Below are 21,022 nucleotides of genomic sequence, written 5' to 3'. Positions count from 1 at the left end.
ACTTTAGTTACTTCTGAGATGATTGGTTGAAGGGGTTGCAAATTATACTGAATCATTCTTTTAAGCCAAGATTTTAGATGACCTAAGGAAGTTGGTGATGACTGAATTGCTTCTTTTAGGAGAAGATTTTCCCAAACTAATGTAGAAGGGGAATATGATTGGTGTTTCTTATTTTTATTTTTTTTAATTTGAGAGAAATTAAATTAAATGTGGCACAATTTGTTGAGGGATGAAAACAAAATTTGATGAAAAAAATTTCTTTGGTGGAGTATGATGAACAAATTATGGGTCTAATTACAGAATTAAAATGCTTAATTAAACTTCAAAAAATGCTAGTAAAAACCGTTGTCCAAAAACCCATTAGCGGGAAACTCCTAAACATGTTAAAACTTAAAAGTTGCTCAAGCTTGCTAAATAAGCTTAACAATTGCCAAAACTTAAATATGATACACATCAAGAAATATAAAATTTTCTCTTTTTACTTCTGCTGTTAAACCTTTTTTTTTTTTTTTTACAAGTTTCGTACCCAAAGGGTATTTTTGGTAAACTGAACAGAAAGCGCATCGGAATGAACAAGGATGGAAGCAAGTGTTTCAACCTTGCTCTATACAGAAATTACAGAGAGCGGAAAAACTACAAATTACTTAGGTTTTGCCATTGGCTAAACTACGGAAGAAGCCACTACAAGCTAGCTGCTTTCAACGGGGCTGCTGGATGAAGCGGGGGCTGCATTTCGGGCTCACATGCTTGGCAGGCTTCTCAGCATACCTCCTTGGCTCCACTGGGGAACGTTTGTCTTCCAGTGATTTCAAATTCTTCAAGACCGCAGTACTTGTTTCCAACCCTGTTGTTCCAAAAGAAAATTTGAGTCCAACAGTCTAACAGCATTTCGGAAACTGCATCAAATTTTTACATCCCAATTGCCAATAATCTACATTCTCTTGGAGTAGTTGTTCATACCATTTTTACTTTCAGTCTGAGACAATTGAAGAAACTCCTCAAACTGAGCTTCTAAACTGGAGAAGTCCTCACCAGCATCGAGATCAAAGGTCTCTGGAAGCAAATCTGCGACATTGTCAACGTCACCCTGGGCATTATCATAAAAGCCATCCTCACCCTGTTGACTGAGCCAGTAGTCGTGGTACCATGTGGAAGTGGTAACCAGTTGCCACCATTCAGGGGAGAAATCCTCCACCTGCTTAAGAGCAGCAGGGATAAAGAGTGGGGCATTCGGGTTCAACGTTGATCCTCCTGAAACCAGTGCCATCTTTGGCCACAGTGCAATTCAACTGCAAAGGGAAAATGCAGTAAATGAGATACTAAATCTTCTCTTAGGCTTCGGATTTCTATGTTCCATACAAGTACATGTCAAATTGAAGACAGCAAATGCAATTCATAAGATCAACCTGTTTCTGGTCAATGCACTTGTTTGCGTACTCAATTATTAAAAATCTCCAACACCACCATGGTTTAAATCCAGATCAGCCTTGCGAAACTGATGGCTTAAACCATTATGGTGTCCCTTTGAAAATCATTAGAATTGTTGATTTGATATAAATCTAATAAATTTCCCACCAAAAGTTTTGAAAATCTAGAAACACTGACTAGAATCTAAACATTTCTATATGAAATGGATAATTACATAAACCAAAAAGCTCATCCAATTACAAAAATTTTTAAAAAATATTTAATCTTTAAAATTAAATACGAAAAAGTTCTTCAAAGATCATAGTCATCAAAAGCTGTAGATCAAATAGATTAAAAAATCCGACTTTCAAATCTTCAATTTCCTTCACCAATTTTGTGCTTTCTGAACAACCAAACACAACCAGATCTACCAATCAGAAAAGGTAAAGACAAACCAAACCCTTATACAGCTAAATCATTCACTCAACAGCATCTTTTACATAATCACTTGAACCTTCTGGCCTTAATTTCGTTCCGCCACCAAAACCTAGTTTTCTATCGTTCAAGATTCCATTTTTCGTTTTCTCAGCAACCAAACACGAAGTGAAAGCATGTTCGTAAACCAAGAGATCCACTAATTAACAAAAAAGCAAGCGATAAAATTTATCAAGAAGAAAACTAGAGAACTTGTTTTCATTACCTCTGCGAAGCTTTGAGCGAAGAAGAAGAAAATATCTGCGTGCGAAATTTGAGGTGAAGGGATTGACCCAAGAAATACGTGTGAGAGCGAGGGAGAGGGGGAGGGCGGTTTATATAGAGACGGAAATCCGAGCCTCTGTATTGGGAGTTACGAACCTAAGGTTCGGGTGTACCGAGCTAGCCCACTGGTTTGTACTGTACGGACTGCTGATTTTGGAGCGGCTACAACTGTTTTCAGCCGTTCATCGCCTGATCGTTGTCACACGGTAACTAGCTGTTGTTCATTGACTTTGACTGGATTGGTCAGAACTCAAGACCAACACGACTACGCCACGTTGCCACAAAATCCATCGTGCAAAATGTGTGTCCCTTTTTTGGTTTGTTGCCTGCGCCAATTCGGTATTCCAAATCATGTTTAGTACCAAGTTAATAAAATTTGAAGGTTTTCTACCCATGTTTTTTTTTTTGGGGTTGAAGTACTCATGTACTATTTTAAACATGTCATTTTTGTTTCAAGTCGACCAATATCCCTCTTATATTCTTATGTTGAACATCAACGTTATATTTTATGTAAATTTCGTAAAAAGAGATTACGTTTGAGACATGTAATCAATATAAATAGTCGCCAATGAGAGTATTCAGATAAGTTTGTTCTTAAGAAGTGGATTATGCGCCTCACATGTGATCAATTTTGGCGCAGAGTTAGACTAAATTGATGTCCAACATGATAGTTTATGCGCGTCATAAGAGGATAGGATGACATTGATTGAATTGAAAGAATCGAGACGAAAATTATTTGATTGAAATAGTACATGGACTACTCATCATTAAAAGGCAAATTAAAATATATCTTTAATTTAAATCATTAACTTTAGGAATTTCAAGTTGTTATTTAGATTAGGGGAGCGATAATTTAGTTTAGTGATATTTGGTTAATTTTGTTCTCATAGAAAATTATAAATTAATAATTTAAACTTGACTCAATAGGGAAAACCAAATTCAGGGAACCATAATTTATGTAAAATGAAAACCAGAAATTTAGTTGGGTAAGAATTTTGTTCGGCTAAATTTATTGATTATAACATGGTACTTCAAATTGCCCTAAAAACATAAAATGATAAGAATTGAAGAGCCCATATCAAATCCTTTAGAGATGCTCTTACTTGTTTTCTCTTGTTTTTGTTTTTCTTATTAAAACAATTTGCAAATATGCCTATATTTTTGGTACCTCCATGTTTATTTTTTTCAAACAAACAAAACTGTACAAATAAGGTCCTTGAGGGATCCTTATAAAATACCTATCAAATTGCAGTCTATGTAAAACTTCTTCATGAAATTGACCTAGCCAAATATAAGGATTCGTATAAGTATGTCCATATTTTGCAAGAATATCACTCACTAATTTATTTCTCGATAAACATGACGCAAGGAAAAGTAATTAAAATTTTAAAGCAGCTTCTAAATATCTTGAACAAATATACGAAGACTCCAACAAATAGGGAGTCGATGAGTTAGCACTTGGATGAGAATTTTTCAACAATAGAAGTTTTTGGTTCTATTTTTCCATATGCTCTTGGGTCTTGATATTTTTCACCTTTTTTTTTTTGGGTCGAATTTTTTAGTGGATGTGATGATACGAGTCTTGTTGGCCTGCATGTTTGATATATCCTTTTGGTCCCTCGGCTGGCACAATGCCTTCATTGAGAAAGACAAAAGAGGTAAATCTCTCATGTGTCGGCGGTCCATCGTCATGGTTATGACAATCCAATCACAACCGTTGGTGCAAAATGGGGCCTACGCAACACAATCTTGAAGGGTCAAGATTGCACCCTCTCACTCATCATCAAAAGCTCTAGAAACTTGTATTTTGAGTCGTAACACCCCCGATTATTGTATAATGACTTGTTTAATGACTTAAATTAATTAATAATTGAAATGCAGGAGTGGAAGTGGGACCCGTTCATGTGAGCCATATTAGACTTTTCCAATACAAAGCACCTAATCGATGGCCAGGAGATATGCATATTTTATCAACGGCTGATATCATTTTGTGAAAGTGATGACGTGCCGTTTTTTTGGTGGGGCCAAGGCTCGTTCTGGTTTTCTCCGCTTCCAGATAATGCGCGTATGGCACATGGGGTGTGGGTTGTAAACTTGCGGGTCGGTTAGGTAAAGATAGCGGATATGATCGTATGAGAATGACACGAGACATATCCTGCCAAGCAAAACGGTGTACACCTCAATCATGCCCTCCTCCCATCATTATCACTAATCTAATTATAAATTTAAGATGTCACCATAAATTATACTCGTTTAGTATTTTTATAATTGTTGTAGCAACTTCATTATGATTTGGCCTAATTACATAGTTGCAAAAAGTCGCTTTGGATTCTTGTGTTTCTGGTGATTTATTTACTTATTTATTAGAAAGATGCTTTAGGTCTCAGGATACAACCAAACGGGTGTGATAATAAAACTTGAGGAGCATAAAAGTAACCTCATTAACACTTTATCTTAAAAAACTTATGAGGGTAATGTCGAACAAAAGAGGGCAAATATTCAGATATGCTCAAATTCATTCATATTATTATTCTTCTCTAATATGGAGATATTTATACAAGTACAAAGATGTGTTAGCCCTAAATAAAATAAGAAATATATCTAAATTACAATAGGAAGTAAATCTCTATTACAATAGGACTAAATAATAATTGGTAAGTAACTAAAATTCTAATGAAATAAGGAACCAAAATCCTAACTAAGTAATGACTCGTCAACAGGTAAGTCGATAAGGGAAAAAAAAAAACCACATTTCTTCACTACCCATAAAAGCAATTAACATCCCCGTTCATGTCCTTTTTTAATAATAGCGCTAACCACGGCAACGGTGCATCCTCTCTCATACGAAGAGCTTCCTCTAGTCAGTGACAGACCTAAGATTCAAACGTCGTACGGTTATAGGGTTATTTTTCTTATCTATTTTTTCTCTTCTAAATTTTATTCCTTTCTGGGACAAATATACTTTGAATAATTTCAATTTGTCATTTTTTTTAATGTATGTTTTTTAGTGATTTCAATATGTAAATCAAACTTATGCCAATTAAGCAAAAAACCACAACCACCTAATCAACAAATCAGCAAAAACTTCATCCAATTAATCAACCCAATACATGTAAATCATAAATTTCATCCAAACAATTATAAATTTAATTTTCATTAAATTAAAAACAGCATACATCATCCTTATTTTGATATTAGGATTTAGAACTTACTTGAAATGAGAAATATCACAATAATAGTGGCGCCACAACATGTAGTGGACAACTCCGACGACAGTGGCAATACATCGACGGCACTACAACAGGTGGGGATTGGGGAGCTTGGGGTTAGGGTTTGAAAAGATAATAATAGAAATTGGGAGATGGGGTTTAAGGGTTTTTGGGGTGGGCGGGAAGATTGGCTGGGTCGGGTGGGAGAGTGGAGGGATATGGAAGGTTATTTTTTTTATAAAAAAAAATTGCATGGGCAAAAACGACGTTGTTTTTGCCAAGGGTGCTTTAAAAACAAAAAAACAAAAACACGCTGTGCTACTTCTTCTTCCTCATGCGTGCAGCTTCCTCCTAAGCACAGTTAGCTCAGGTGGACCTTCAAGCCTATTTCCATGGCTTCCATGAGGTCGTTTGGCCCCAGTGACCCCACTGTGAGTCCGTCCTTGCATCTAGCACGACCAAAATTTAGCCAAAGCATGGGCTACACCATGCCTTGTCTGGGGTGATAAACGACTTTCAATACACTAATTCCTCCATTAATCGACAGATGTCAACTACATTGATCATTGACACATCCAAAAAATTTATCCAAATTTGTGACAAAGTAAGCACGTGTCCCTGACATAGAGAGTTATTTTAGACATAATTTGAAGAAATAGGACATAATTTGTAACATGCTCTATTGTGAAGGATTTAAAACTACATGGTAAATTAAACACAAGGTGTGGTGCGGTTGGCAAATTGTCACCTCCAACTGGCGAGAAACCTGGTGCTTCAGTTGCAGGGGTTCGAAACCCGTTGAAAGCGCTTTGTGGCCAGGGACAAGCTGAAACCGAGCAGAGATTAATTTCACCCTTCAAGTATGGGGACACCTTGTGATATTTACCCAAAAAAATACATGGTAAATCGATAAAACTGAAACAATAGGGACCAAAATGGTAAAACCTACAAACTACAGTGCCTAGAAACAAGGATTATGTTGGGATTAATGTTCAACGTGTTCTATTCGCATTTGACAGAAATTAGGATTATGTTGGGATTGAACACACACAAAAATGGGAATAATAGTGACAAGATTGAAAATGAAACCAAATAGGGGGGATAAAAAAATGCAATTTAGACAATAATTGGACGGAAAGCATGCTACGCGGTTCTTGCATTCTAATATGGAATCCGAATACTAAGCTTTGGCTAATCGAGTCTATTTTTTCCCCTCATATTCTTTCATAACATAAATATTGTTAACAATGGAATAAGCAAAGAATCATTTACTTGGAAAATTGAGAAACAACAAAACACTAATTCTGAATCTGATTAACAATGGAATAAGCAAACACCCGCTACAACACAAACCCAACTGATCCCAATTAGAACATTTACACAAAAGAAAACTATTCCGGCTAACAAGTTATCATCTCATACAACAAAATCCAAATAGATGGGAAGGAAGGCAAGCAAAAGAAACCCTTCTCTCTCTTATACTTTCTCCTTCGCATATTAGTCATACGGAATTTGAATATATGCTGCATCACAAACGAAGGGGATATCTGCATACATGCCAGCAAGAGCACAGCGTATGGACTCCAACACTGTAAATAGGTAAGCAAATGCAACGGCTGTCCAGAAGTGCATCCCAACTTTACCCCAGTAGACAGCAAGTGGCATCCATCGGCTCACAGTCCCTATGACCTGCAAGGCAATCTCCAACAACATGCCCATCACCACATGAAATCTGAAGAAATGCGGCCATTCCTTTCTCCTCACTATTCCAAGATATGCAACAAAAAAGTATGCCATCAAGAACCAGCTGGGCAACCTCCCAATGGCCCCCAGGAATGGGTAAGTAAGGAATTCAAAGTCTTCCAGGAAAGGGTGTAGATGATAGGCTGTCTCAGCATACATCCATGTCTCATGTAGGGGCATTAAATAGGGGAGGCATGCTAATGTTCTCCACCACCACTTTGGCTTCTTAGTCATTGGAGGGAACCGAAAACTGTATGGGACATCCTTGGATGCGCGAGGGGCCATACGAGTTCTGCATCGGCTTGGCAACAAGGGGATTGTACGTAACAGGCTACCTTGATCCCCGCTTAAAAATGGGCTTGATACAGTACAATGGTGCAGAAGTGGCATAGCTAAAATGAAGATAACATTGAATGAAAACAAATACTAAGCTCACCCTATGGGTTGATAATGACATGAAAAAGTCTATTTGAGCTGATGTGTGTTTGTGTGGTACATAATAGGTGGAGTTTTTGTGAAACACAATCAACCAAGACTTACCGTCCTGATGAGCTCTCCATGAACTGACGCATGGAGAAGCCACCCCAGTTTGAAAACGAGGAATGCACGACAAGACAAAACCACCAGTATTTGATGGCTTACATACTCTGGAATTCACAGAACTACACCCAGCAGGCATGGCGCTTTTATTTTGAATCATAGCCAAGTACCTGAGATTAAAGTAATTTCATAACTGGAAAACATAGAGATTAGGAACAAATGTTGCACGGGTTCAAGTTCAGGTTTGCTGATACGATATGGTACAATACATAAGTCAATTAACATAATATACATTAAAAAATAATAATTGAAATAGAAAACTAGGTTTTGAAGTTTTTGAACTTGACTATTGAATGACTGCTATTACTCTGTATTTTTTTAATGTATATTAACATGATATACATTAAAAAATAATGATCGAAATAGAAAATTGATGGTACATCTATCATGTTACCATTATTACGAACTCTTGCCAACATCCCCACACTACTCATTTCCTGTTCGAAAATATCGTTTTGATACAACAATTAATTCATCTAATCAACAAGAACCAATTCAATGACCACTCGTCTCTATAGTTTTCACTTTTCAGAAGCTATTTACAATTTACAAATACAGAGTAATAGCAGTCATTCAATAGTCAAGTTCAAAAACTTCAAAATCCAGTTACGCTACCCATTCCTTGCTATTGAATATCAAAACACAACCAATATAAGCAAATCATCTTCCCATATATTCCCACCACACAAGTCTGTAATGTCAAAATCCAAAAAACACATTTTTTGTTTCTTCTTTATAAGAACCCTAAATCCCTAAATAGGAAAGAAGCAGGAAAAAAATTCAATTGAACGAAGAAGATAAAGAAGAAAATAAGAATTTCGAAGGAAATAGGAAGAATTTCGGAGAATTGTTTAGAAGAAGAAAAAAGAACTTACAAAGGTGGAAGTGGCAGCAGCGGCCACTGGCTGTGGCAGATGGTGAGGACTGGGGGAGAGGTGATGGGAGCGGCTGCAAATCGTAGGGAGGGAGGGATTTTGGGGTGACCTTTCTTTTATTTTTGTTTTGGTCTGAGCGGGCTTGGATGCGGGTTGCTTAAGAGCATTGGGCTGAATGGACTTGAATTTGGAGAGGGTATTGGGTGAAGTTTCTAGCTGCTGGTTTTCATTTGCATTTGTGTTTTGTGAAAAACAAAAAAAAAAAAAAAAATTACCAATAAAGTTGTCACCAATACATGAGTATTATGAAAGAGAAGATAAGTTAATTAAGAGAGAGTCAAGTCATGCGAGAGAGATGAGATACTATTACATTATATTTACTTATTAAGAATGGGTATTAGAATAATTCTAATTCTTATTTCTCCCTTGTTTACATATGGGTATTAGAATGATTCTAATTCATGACTTCTCATGCGTTTACCAACACATAATGAATAAAAATTATGTGGATTTCAAATTAAAATGCTTAATCGAATACCCTTAAAATCCGGAATAGGATCAACTAGGGGAGAATAGTTGATCCGCTTCTTATTCCTTAATTATCCTATCTAAGTTCCTCGATTCATCTTTCATTTCTGATAAGTAAACACATGCCATTTAATTTCTGGTTTGGTTTCCGTATCAGCTAAGTACTATCTTATTTTCTATTACACTTATAAGCCAACACATGTTTACATATACACATATCATATATTGAACAATTCCTACTTCTTCTATTTTTTTAAAAAATAAAAATAATTGGAGTTTACAGACGTCTATTTATCATTTTATTTTTCCAAAACATATAGTCAATAATTTACTAATGAAGCCTGCCAAATTTAACCAAGTAATGTGAATTTTAAAAGAGTGTAAAAAGCTATTTTGGCTGTTCAGATTATATCTAAACGATCCACCTTGTCTTCCTAAGTTACTTTGGTCTCAAATTTTTGTATTTATTGTACCTATTCAATGCTTGCCATATTGGCTTCACAGTTTAGTAGCATATGAATTGAAGTTCCTTATTACGTAAGGAGGCGCAGTTGCATCTTTTATCTTCGGAAAATCTTTTGGGGTGGATGAAATTTGCCCCTTTTGTTGGTGCCCACTATGCGTTCGATTAAATATCTGAGAGAGACTTTGTAATATTCAATTTGATTTATGCTTCATATAAACTTGTTGTCTCCCAAAATTTCCTTAATGGTGTATCTCTATTTAATATATATCCATAAGCTTTAATCCCTTTATTTGTCATATGTCCTTTCTTAGTTTCTCAACTTATAATTTAATTTTGTTTTATACAAATTTCATATTTATTTATTCAAGGTTTCTCTCTTCAATGTCGACTAATGTAGATAGGTTCATGAACTCCTTACACTTGGATTTCCCTCACATACTTTTAGCCTTTTAAATGTTGCCCCTTCCCTAAAAAATTTTTGAATCCTCGAGCGTTTACTCATATGCACATACAATAATTGATTCAAAACAATATTGTAAACTTTATCCAACAACAATATTGTAAACTTTATCCAGAGCATATCCATACTATTACCCCCTTTATTTCACTGGCAAAGTTCTTAAACAAGTACATAAAGTATGGCGATCACAACAGATAAACTTGTTACTGCTAGTGTCAAACGTACTCATACACTGTGGGGCTGGCTTCCTCGATTTAGGATTGTAGAAAATTTAACTTTCCCTCTTCAAACTAATTTTTTCTTACTTACAACCTATCCTTTTATTTTTTCCTGACAAAAATTCGATGACTGGAATCCAACTATGTAAATTACCTTATCAAGCTTAACCTGTTAAATGTTAAATTTTGAATTTTTTAAACGTTTTGATTGGCCTCACTTTACTGTGTTGTTTTTTTGTTTTCAACTAATTATTTGCAAATATCGCACATTAATAGTGTTAGTGTTCCAACTTTGCATAGATTTAGAGATTTTTGTTGGGTCAAAATTTTTTTTTCTTTTCAAATTTTGGTCTCCTTTTTCCTTTAAAAAAAGGGTAAAGCAACTCTCACCGCATTTTTATACATATCACTTTGTGTGGCAACTTAAGTGGACAATCACATTAATTAAAATTAGTAGATGAAGTGGACAATTACATCAATTTAAATTATTTGTACTTTTTAAATTATTTATTAATAATAAAAAAAGATCTCCTTCCTTCCACCACCATCTCCTCTCACCTTCTCTACTGGCACTCCACCTACACTATCCATGGACGCTCCACTATCCCTCCTTTGGTTATTGGCGAGTTGTGTTTTTTTTTCGTATCAATTTCTTTTCTCTTGTCAAATCCATAAATTTTTTTTTGGTGAAGCTTCATGCTTGCAGATTCAAATTTTCAGAGAGAAAAAAAATTTAAAAACAGCATGTAAAGAAAACAATAAACAATGGCTACAAGTCTGCAATGGTGGAGAACAAACCGATCCAAGGCCCAAGGCAACTGGGAAGCCACAATGCAACACCTGGCAACATTTTTTGGTTTTTTTCGTGTGCTGCCTTCGATTCTTGCCTAAGCAACAACAATGATTCACGAGACCAAACTAACATAACCAACCAGCCAACTGCTCATCATCTCAACACCATCTCTCTCTCTCTCTCTCCCAAGAATACAGAAAAGAAAATTGAAGCAAATACAAAATTGGTCACGGGCATTGAGTTGAGAAAGAGAGCAAAAGAAAGGGCTCTTACACTGGTAATGGTTTCCCTATGAGGACAGACAGCAGATAAGTGATTGTATGGTTCCCAAGCTCTAAAAAACATTATAATTTTTGTGCTTTAGTAGTACATTTGTTGGGCATTAGAAACCCAACAGTAACAGGGTCATGTGAATGTACATGTGTCTTGTGGGAGGTGGTATGCGATCGCTTTCACATTACCATTATTTCACATGCAAGAGAATCGAAAGAAAGAATATATACAAATCCCTATCCTATCCCAATTCAGGTCATGTCAATTTTCATCTTCCTTTACTTGGATTGTATTGTATTAGACACCGAATTTTTTTCTTTCTTTATACAAATGATATTGGAGAAGGGGGTTTGAACACAGGATTTCAGGTGCAAGGATAACTGCTCTTAACCACTTGAACTACAAACACTTTGTTATTCTGAATAACGAGAAAGTGTTTGATTGATTCAAATTTAGGTCCATTTTAAACTTTGTTTTTTAATACTAGCATATACTAGCAAAATTGTGACATCCATAATGCTATAATTGCTGCTTGCAAATATGGTTCTCAACTTCTCATCACATGTGACTAGGTCATAAATTCAAAGACAATTTATTTTGTCTTTTCGCCTCCATAGTTGCTGCTACATCTGCCACAGTATTTAGTAACTACATGGTGAAAACAACAAAATTCTGTAGTTTGGGCCAAACTACGAGGACAAAAATGTGATTTGGTCTCTAGACTAACTTACATGGCATGGCAGTATGTCACACCATATACCTTTCAATGTTTACATCCATAGAATTCTCTAGCTAAATCTATCAGTTAGAGAGATGCAAATTTAACAATCCTGTATATAAATAGTCCTATTTAGTCCTAACACCACACTTCAAGAAAACACATAACTCTCTCTCTCTCTCTCTCTCTCTCTCTCTCTCTCAATTTGCTTCTTGAGTCATTATAGCCAGCACTTCTCTTTTCTGATATATACAGTAGGCAATAATGGCAATGGAAAGGACTTTAAGGATTGTGATGCTCTGCCTTGTGATGCTTCATTTCTTAATAGTAGAGAACCATGTAAGCAATCAATTAATCTTTTGATCTCTCTCTCTCTCTCTCTCTGCCACCCTCTCCCTTATATACATGTTCATTTTCATCTGTATATATTATGCATGCCTGCATTCCTAATCACCCTATGAAAATTCATGTCTCTCATTGAACTGTTGAACTATTTGCATGTTGTACTTTGAAGCAGAGATATATAATTGCAGTAGGAGTATTTAAAAGAAAATTAAAACAATAAGATTGTGTTATTCAATGGTATTATTGAGTGCATGCAAGTCTATCCCATCAGAACTTAAAAACATTCTGAAATTTCTCCCCACCTCTATCTGATTTATTCATTTGCGAATTTCGTAAAAATTTATGTTGCAGGCTACTACCATTGCTGAGGCTCCAGCACCACAGCCCCAAGGCAGTAATAACCACACGATGGTAAATTATATATCTACTGCCATTTTCTGCTTCAATTTTTGATATGTTTTTGTCTGTTCTGATATTTAATTTAATTACCTCTTTTTTCTTGAAAAATTCAGAGTGGAATTACTGAAGGCAGCCTTCAACCTCAAGGTAAAGATCCTAATCAGCCATATAATTTTTTTTTTTATAGATCAATTGTTTTATTTAACCAAAAAGGAAAAAAAGAAAAGAAAAGGTTGATAGAAGTTTAACATGATATTGCACAGAGTGTGGTCCGCGTTGCTCTACAAGATGCTCAAACACACAATACAAGAAGCCATGTTTGTTTTTCTGTCAAAAGTGCTGCGCTAAGTGCTTGTGCGTGCCTCCAGGCACCTACGGGAACAAGCAATTCTGTCCTTGCTATAACAACTGGAAGACCAAGAGAGGAGGCCCCAAATGCCCTTGAGCTAGCTCACTCCTTGTACATATAATTATGTTTTATTCCTATTTTTCTTTTACTTAATAATTCAACTTAATTGTATTTCTTTATATGCTTTTGAATTTGTTGTTTGTAGATATATATATTAATAAAAATTCCTTTTCGTTTGGCTAAAACACCTCTAGGTGGATTCTAGCATCTAATTAACCTCGACAGGGTGAATTCTTAAGACATTTACTAGATACTTTGATTACCTGTCTCTACTACAAATTTGCTAATAGATCTACACTGTATAGGCATAGGGAAAACAAAAAACCGATGCCGTTATCGAATTAGACATCAGACACTGAAAAAACATGGTATAATGTGTTTATAAGACATCGTCACTTCAAACTAATGATGCCTTTTATGCCATATATGTAGTATCATTGCACCAAATTAGTGATGCCTATACTAATTTTTTTTGGCCGGATTTTTTAGCGCCCTTCCTTTTTAATTTTTTAATTTTTTTTAAATAATTAATGCCTTTTTTTTTTTGGTTGAGAAATTCTATGATTGCATTCATAATTCAGCCAAAAAAGCCACTAGTCACAAAGGATCAATACAAACTAGCCACAAAAGGGCCATTACAATAACGGAGCGGTCTAATATCAAAATTAAGACAATATGGCGTGTCTCCACTAACGATCAGGTAGGATCGAAGAAATTCTGGCATAGACATCCCAACTAAGATTGCAAACTTAAAATAATAAAAAAGAGATAAAGCTTGAAAAAACCAAGCCATAACAATACAAATAAAACTCTCACAAAGGAGAGATGAAAAGCTCTCACAAAGGAGAGATGAAAAGCTCTCACAAAGGAGAGATGAAAAACTCTCACAAAAGGAGAGGTGAAAACTACACAGAGAACCCAAAGAGTCTCTGCAACTTATTCCAAACATAAAGAAATTGCAAAAAAGATGGTGGTGGAGATCTGACGCCGAAATACAGGTGAAGATCCGACACTGAGCCGCAGCCGCCTATAATGGTTGGATGAAAATCATAACAAAACTAAGACAAATAGGGAAAACCCTTTGTCTCTGAAAATGGGGGAAGAGGTGAAAGGAGGAAGAGAAGAGGGGAGATGGGGGAAGAATAATGGCTTCCTCCCCCCTCAAAGTGGAAAAGGCTCTAAGAGTATTTTTTGGGAGAAAGGGGCTAGGGTTTGGCTAGGGTATAAGTTATAAACGCTATGATACATCAACAACTTAGATTTAACTCATGTCATAACTATAACTAAACATCAGGTTATAACATGAAATTGTTGTTTTTACTTCTTAAGACATCAGAAAATTTATCATTAGTGAAGTGGTTCTTTCTGAAAGGCATCACAAATATGTAGAAAACGATGCTCATAACAGTCTGACACTACAAATGTGTGAAAAAAACCGACGCTAAATATATTAAAGACATCGAAATAATACAGGATTGAAACGATTCTCCTTAAAGGGCATTGATACTTTATATAAAGTGATGCTTATGAGGAAAATACACTAATATTTAAGAAAACTTGATGTGAAAATTGTTATAGACATCGGAAAATAAAACAAAGTGAAGTAGTTATCATAAAGGCGTTGTCAAAGACATCGAAGTCAACGTAATTTGGAAGAAAGTCAACAACTGAAGCTAATTAAGGCATCAATTTGGTTGAAGAAACCGATGTTGTTTCTGTAAAAGACATCAGTTTTTTCCCGATGCCTTTTACAACCCCCTTTAGCATCACTTTACAAGGCATCGGTTTGTGATAGTAAAGGCATCGGTTTTTCCCTGATGTCTATTAGCCTTTTTTTGGTAGTGTGTTGCATGCCATACTTGATCAAGAAAAGTCTCAATAAGACATCCATTGTTGTGCCCCAAATTTTTTTGTTCCCTTCAGTTTCTCAAGAGATTGAAGTAAATATTATAGTAAGATCTCTTGAATTCAAAATATAAAGGTTACTTTGGTCTCTATAGTTTGTTAGTTTTACCATTTTGGTCTCCGTAGGTTCATTTTTTTAATTTTATCTTTGTATTTTCAATTTGGAGCAATTCAAAGACACATTTAAATTCTGCCTCTCGATCTCTCTCAATCCTCAGCTCTCTCTCTCTCTCTCTCTCTCTCTCTCTCTAAATCATTATGATCAAAACCGCCAGTTCAATCGACAATCAGCAAAGTGACAGTTTCGTTTGTAGCATTCTGACCATTGTCGGTTTGGTTACCGAATTGAACCCCCCTTAGTGAAAAAAACTCCCATTTCGGTCAACTCTCCATTACCTTTCTACATCCCAAAAAAAGACTTTAATTAAATTTCGCAACTCCATAAGCTACAGTTCATATTTATGTGACATGTAAAGTGTAAAATTTAGATTTGATTAATTAGATGGTAATTTGACAGTTTGTCCATTTGCTCCCTCAAACACTCCTTTTACTGCATTCTGACTTTGGCATCGAAGATGGTTGGTTGGTACCACACCATTACCTCTTTGGTGACTCAACTCGTTCTATCCCATGTGCAGATAATTTTGACGGAAAAGAGAAGACCACTCTTTAAATTCGGAACCAAATGTCATTAGTTTGACTTTGACCCGATCAAAGTCCTTAGTTCATCATCTGAAATCAAATGTCATTAGAAAGTAAACAATTGTAGGGTCCAACATATAAAAAACTATTAAAAAAATATTTGACATTTGATTATTTTCTACATTGTCTCCGTTGCCTCCAAACCAAATCCATATAAAATTTGACTATTAAACTAAATTAATTTTCTCCTTCAATTCTCGTCATTTCATGTTCAGATGAAAATTATTTTACATATATAAGCTGAAGATGCTCTTATAGAGAGGTGTTACTATGGGAGTAGTAATTACATGAGAAAACGACAGAAAAAATGGCCCTATATGACCCTCTTTGATGTCTTGTTATTTGAGTGTTACACGAGTAAACTTAGGAAAAAAAAAGAAAAAAAAGAAGGCCTCTTTGATGTGTTACTGTAACCTCAGTAGAAACTGAAACCTTTCATTGTTCTTTTTAAAGAATAAAAGGAGTATTGCAAATTATAATCCTTAATTTAATAATTCAAAGTTCATTAAAAAAAAAAATTGAAAATTTGAAGTTACAGCTTAAGAGTATTTTATTATTTCAATAGAAGATAGAGAACCTATCAAACAGAAGGATTATACATCAATAACAATCTTTGAACATACAAACGCATAAACACGAGCACGAAGGCAATTCATTATCATCTATCTTCAGTAGTCTGTGAAGGCTCTTCGGTTGTATGAGCCCCCTTCCTTGAGTACCTTGTAGTGATGGAGGGTGTTGTTAATTTGACCAACTCCATGGCTTGTGGGCTTTAAGGGCTGTTGAAGATTCTCCACTCCATGGCGATCTCTGTTAGAAGTTTGAAGAGGAAGAAGAAGTTGATCTTTGGGACTGGGACTGGTGCTGTTGAAGGCCATAGGCTTTGTGCGAGGGTAAAAGAAGTCAGTAGGAAAGAAGTTGTAGTGCAGGCCAGCCATGGTTTGGTTGTGAGAAAAGGCCACAAATGCGACTTTTTAATGAATTTAATGTTTTGGTTATATGGTGAAGTGCGCAATTGTATCTTTTATTTATAGGGAGGGAGGATTTGTTATTTGGCTTGGATTGTTAATTTGTTATTTTCTGGGATTCCAATTAATGTCATTATGTAAATGCATTTTTATTTTATAAAAGTCGATAGAATTTTATTAGATCAATAGAATAAAGAGTACAAAGGACACATACTGTAAAGGGAGACATTCCAATAACAATATGACAACTATGGGTAAAACTTTTCCAATGACCTGAGCCAGCTGAAAATCTAAAACAATCCGTTGAGAATCAAACTTGAAAATAACTTTTCTAAACATCTTTCAACGGCCATAATTTCTCCTAATATAGTCTAATGACTTTAAAGACAAAAACTAGCCGCTAACCGGCATGACTCTCTTAATTGCAACATCTCAAAGAGTAGCCTCGCAAGATGAGGTACAACCAAAGCCTGTCCAGATCTACGATAATAGATCAACCAAAAAAAGAGTAGATCGACATAAATCCACCATAAGTTGAAAATCACCGAAGATTCGATGGGATCAGGGGGAAAACCCCCGAATTTGAAGAGTTCTTTATCTTTTTTTAATTAAGAGTTTAAATCTTCTTAACTCTTAATAATTTTGTGAGATTGCTTATTCTATATATGTTCAAAATTTAAAACACTTATGTAATGCATTTTAAATTGGATAAGTGTGTAAACAATACTATTCATTTACATTAAGGCCCCATTTGGTTCACAAAAAGGATTTGATGGGAAATTATTTCTCATGTTATTTCCTAACATGAGAAATGGAAGATTCATTTTCCATGTTTGGTAATGTTGGGAAAGTAACCCCGAAATACAACTTTATTTCCTTTCCCATGTTTGGTTGGTGCAGGAATGTGAAACAAAGTTTGTTTAATTTTTCAATTATATACGTACGAAATTAAATAATAAAAGAATGCATTTGATATTATATTGTAATTCTAAATTATTAATGGGGACAAAATAGTCAAGAAAAGTGTGCATTTAATGTTGGCTTGTTTTTCTAAACTTTCCATGGGAAGGGAAAATGAAACCTAAGGGAAGAAGAGGGTTACATTCCCCCCTCCCTTATTTTTCCATGTACCACACAACCATTTCCCATGCCCGAACTTACCAAACATGGGAAAACAATCAATTTCCCAAACGGGCTTTAAGGATGCGTTTGGTTCAAGTTTTAGGAGCTTGAGAATTTCAAATTGCATTCCCATGTTTAGTAAATACACTCTTGTGAATGAAATTATGAACTCATGGGTATGGGCTTCCTATGTAAGGGGAAATTTCATACCCTTGGTTCATCCTTGGAAACTTTTTCCCCCCCACTTGGGACATTTAATACAATTTTGTTTGGACTAACTTACCCATGTTATTATTTTTAACCTTTAAAAAACTATTCATATTAATAACTTAAGAGTAATACTACAGTTAACACATTTTTATGCCACATTTCTATACCTCATGATGTGGCATGTCCATATTATATGTCGCATCAATTAAATCAATGAAGTGTATTTTAATTAAGACAATTAGAAAAATAAATACTGGAATAAATCATAAAAGAAAAGAAAATATTAAATAATTTTAATTGACGTGGCTGTCCACCTCAACTGCCACATAAGATGGTATAGGGACGTGATATACAAATGTGGTAAGAGTAGCATTATTCATAACTTAAAGCAAAAAATAGGCCCTTATAACTCTTATATTCTAGACATAAACTCAGCTATTTTTCAACTTATATGCAAAACCCAGAATTGAATATAGGTTAATAGTTGTCCTAGTATTATAAAATATTTACAAGCTATGCCATCTACCTTACTTGTCAAATCCCTTATTTTTAGCATTTATATTTAATTGCTTTTAATTTGGAAACCTATTCTTAGAAATGTGCCTTTATGTTTTGAACGTGTTCTTTATGCGTTTAAATTAGGCCTCATCATTTGGCCCGCGGACTCATGGGCCGATGGGGGCCAGCCCGGCCCATCAAAAAAAGCCCGGTCCGGCCCGTTATGGGCTTTGAGATGGCTCGGCCTGCTTTGGGCCGGGTTAGGCTTAGGCTTGGGTGTTTGAAGCCTGGTCTGGCTCGATTAAGTCCAAGAAAACTCGGCCCGGCCCGCCTACAAAAGCCCAAGAAAATTAAAAGCGTCGGAGAAAATGGGGCTTTGGATGTTTTAAGGTTTCGATTTTGCTTTTTAATAGCTAAGTACATAAGGTAGGAGAAGGGGAAAATCCTTTAGCCGTTTTTGATTTAGCTGTTTTTGAAATAAAAAGAAACAATTAAAATTTCAGAGATATGGTGCGTACAAAAATTTATCACGCAAGTATTTGCCAACACGTGACCAGTTACGAAGCGCCACTTTAAAAGAGATGATGGTTAGTTTTGAACCAATTTTTGTACAAACTGATTAAAAGTAAGGGGCAAATATTCTTACCAAAATTAACACAGGTTAATTCCTACAGTTAAGAAGCTTGTCTTATGGCTAAAAAACCAAAGACCCAAACCGCCAAAGGTTTATTCAATACATACGAAAGCCCAAATGGTAACCAAAAAGGCCCAAAGACGTTTTAGACACAAGCCAGCCACAAACGTTGACCACCATCGCGTGATCAAAGAGCACTTCGGAGACAAGCAGCATTTCAAACATAAATGTTTGATGTAATAGTTCACCGTTTCGGACACAAGTGTCCAAAGCTACACTCCAATTCAGACATAAGACCTGCCTGATGCCACAATCATGGTTTCGGACACAAGCGCTACAGTCCCTTTTTGGACATAAGAGATGTCCGATGTTACAGCCACATTTCGGACAGAAAATGTCTGAAATTATAATCAAAACCAGTTAAAGTCTCAATAACCAATCTAAAAGATTGTTAATTACAGTTCATCTAAACAAACAAGCAATTTGAGCTTTGGCTCTGAAACTATTCAAACTGCTTCGTTTCTACAGGTGGCGTGCACTAATTTCCAACAAAGCAATAAAGAAGTATGTTCTGATAGAGAATATTCAGTCTTTGACAGGTAAAGAATGGTAAAAAAACTCAAAGTTGGCCCATTACGACGCCACCTGCCGAACAATCCCAAAGTTTGAGATTGAAGAGCACCTCCTCTGATCAACTTGAAAGGCATACGTGCATTATCTTGTGAATTCTCTATGGCTTGAAGTAACAGAGCCCATCAAGTCATCATTTTTCTTGAATACCTTGAAGCCTGTAAATATAGGAAGAAAGCTCATTATCAAAGGATCCAACAGCGAATCAATCAAACCTATTTTGAACAGCCTTCAAAATACACTTACTCCCAACAACCTCTAAGTAACCCAGACTCAAACTCTTACAAATCGTCTCACAACAGACCAAAGCCAAGTCTTGAATTGAATCCTCCCCGTGTCTTTGAGTTCCCAGTTGACAACTCTTAATTGAAATTCTATTCTTTTCCCAAACACATACTCCCTCTAGTTCCCAGTTGACAACATCTGATTGGAATTGCATTGCTATTGTTTGTAACCTATATGCTCTGCCAGCATCGCTTGGTATGATTTGATAGTTGGTCTCGATTTCTAGCTCACTTAAATCAAAACTCTTATTTGTGGTTCATACAAGTTCTGACTGCAAATATTTTGACAAACTCTCATCGGACATACCTTATGCACTGTCTCAAGTAGATTGCAGTTATGTCCGATGTCTGATGAGGATCCTGTAGTTTTGTTGGAACCAGCTTTACTTTTATTTGTACTCATTACCAAGTATCTGTTGGATATATAATTGCTTCTTGATATTATGTCATTCATCGGAGACTTTTCATGCAAGGCTTGTTATTGTACTCTTTGTCTGATGACAGTCTAAAATCATCATCCATCTTGCGTTTTATTCCATAAAAGGTGAAATATTAAAGTCCACTTCATTGAGGCATAGAAAAGAACCTAACTAAAGCCAGATTCCCCTCTTTAGAGCACAATGGCTTTGATTAGAAGATAAGAAAATAAGGGCGCAACACTTTAACAGGCTTAATCTTCACCTCACTACCTCTTTCTATTAGGAGAGTATCACTAGTAGTGGCATGCCTATTGCAATTCTCCTGAGAGTAGCTTTCAAGCCCACTTCAGGGCTTGGATCTCTCTCGCAACAAGCAACCTCTAGCTGCCAACATACAGTCTGCTAGCGGCCAGAGGCATCGAGGTGTTCAAAACTTGACGAACAAACA

At 35.7% G+C, this 21,022-nt stretch overlaps 3 protein-coding genes across 4 annotated transcripts; 1 reads left to right on the top strand and 2 right to left on the bottom strand.

The window, feature by feature from the left end:
* On the bottom strand, positions 384-2,217 carry LOC18782485 (protein EARLY RESPONSIVE TO DEHYDRATION 15). Its single transcript, XM_007215051.2, has 3 exons — positions 2,108-2,217; positions 961-1,289; positions 384-844 (listed from the first exon to the last, which is right to left on the bottom strand). The coding sequence occupies exons 2-3, from the start codon at positions 1,265-1,267 to the stop codon at positions 699-701; spliced, it is 453 nt and encodes a 150-aa protein (XP_007215113.1). The 5' UTR covers positions 1,268-1,289; positions 2,108-2,217; the 3' UTR covers positions 384-698.
* LOC18783440 (protein TIC 20-I, chloroplastic) lies at positions 6,629-8,835 on the bottom strand. 2 transcript variants are annotated; one of them, XM_020568831.1, is made up of 3 exons: positions 8,594-8,835; positions 7,659-7,851; positions 6,629-7,510 (listed from the first exon to the last, which is right to left on the bottom strand). In XM_020568831.1, exons 2-3 carry the CDS (start codon positions 7,816-7,818, stop codon positions 6,873-6,875), a joined length of 798 nt encoding a protein of 265 aa, XP_020424420.1. In that variant the 5' UTR covers positions 7,819-7,851; positions 8,594-8,835; the 3' UTR covers positions 6,629-6,872. The 2 variants fall into 2 exon arrangements, with proteins under 2 accessions (XP_020424420.1, XP_007215823.1); XM_007215761.2 differs by having other exon boundaries at positions 7,659-7,828.
* LOC18781588 (protein GAST1) lies at positions 12,183-13,382 on the top strand. Its single transcript, XM_007216734.2, has 4 exons — positions 12,183-12,388; positions 12,746-12,805; positions 12,907-12,940; positions 13,057-13,382. Exons 1-4 carry the CDS (start codon positions 12,314-12,316, stop codon positions 13,236-13,238), a joined length of 351 nt encoding a protein of 116 aa, XP_007216796.2. The 5' UTR covers positions 12,183-12,313; the 3' UTR covers positions 13,239-13,382.

This window comes from Prunus persica, chromosome G7 (genome assembly GCF_000346465.2).
Source record: "Prunus persica cultivar Lovell chromosome G7, Prunus_persica_NCBIv2, whole genome shotgun sequence".
Lineage (NCBI taxonomy): Eukaryota > Viridiplantae > Streptophyta > Magnoliopsida > Rosales > Rosaceae > Prunus > Prunus persica.
Note: the sequence above shows the minus strand (reverse complement) of the source record. Positions and strands in the feature narration are given on the sequence as shown.

Bases quoted from the DNA above. Each gene is read 5' to 3' on its own strand.
- LOC18782485 (XM_007215051.2), bottom strand. From the start codon at position 1,267: ATGGCACTGGTTTCAGGAGGATCAACGTTGAACCCGAATGCCCCACTC. The intron at 845-960 runs GTATGAACAACT...TTGGAACAACAG, and splicing joins TCAGACTGAAAGTAAAAATG to GGTTGGAAACAAGTACTGCG.
- LOC18783440 (XM_020568831.1), bottom strand. From the start codon at position 7,818: ATGATTCAAAATAAAAGCGCCATGCCTGCTGGGTGTAGTTCTGTGAAT. The intron at 7,511-7,658 runs GTAAGTCTTGGT...TCTTCATTTTAG, and splicing joins ATGGAGAGCTCATCAGGACG to CTATGCCACTTCTGCACCAT.
- LOC18781588 (XM_007216734.2), top strand. From the start codon at position 12,314: ATGGCAATGGAAAGGACTTTAAGGATTGTGATGCTCTGCCTTGTGATG. The intron at 12,806-12,906 runs GTAAATTATATA...TGAAAAATTCAG, and splicing joins GCAGTAATAACCACACGATG to AGTGGAATTACTGAAGGCAG. The intron at 12,941-13,056 runs GTAAAGATCCTA...GATATTGCACAG, and splicing joins AGGCAGCCTTCAACCTCAAG to AGTGTGGTCCGCGTTGCTCT.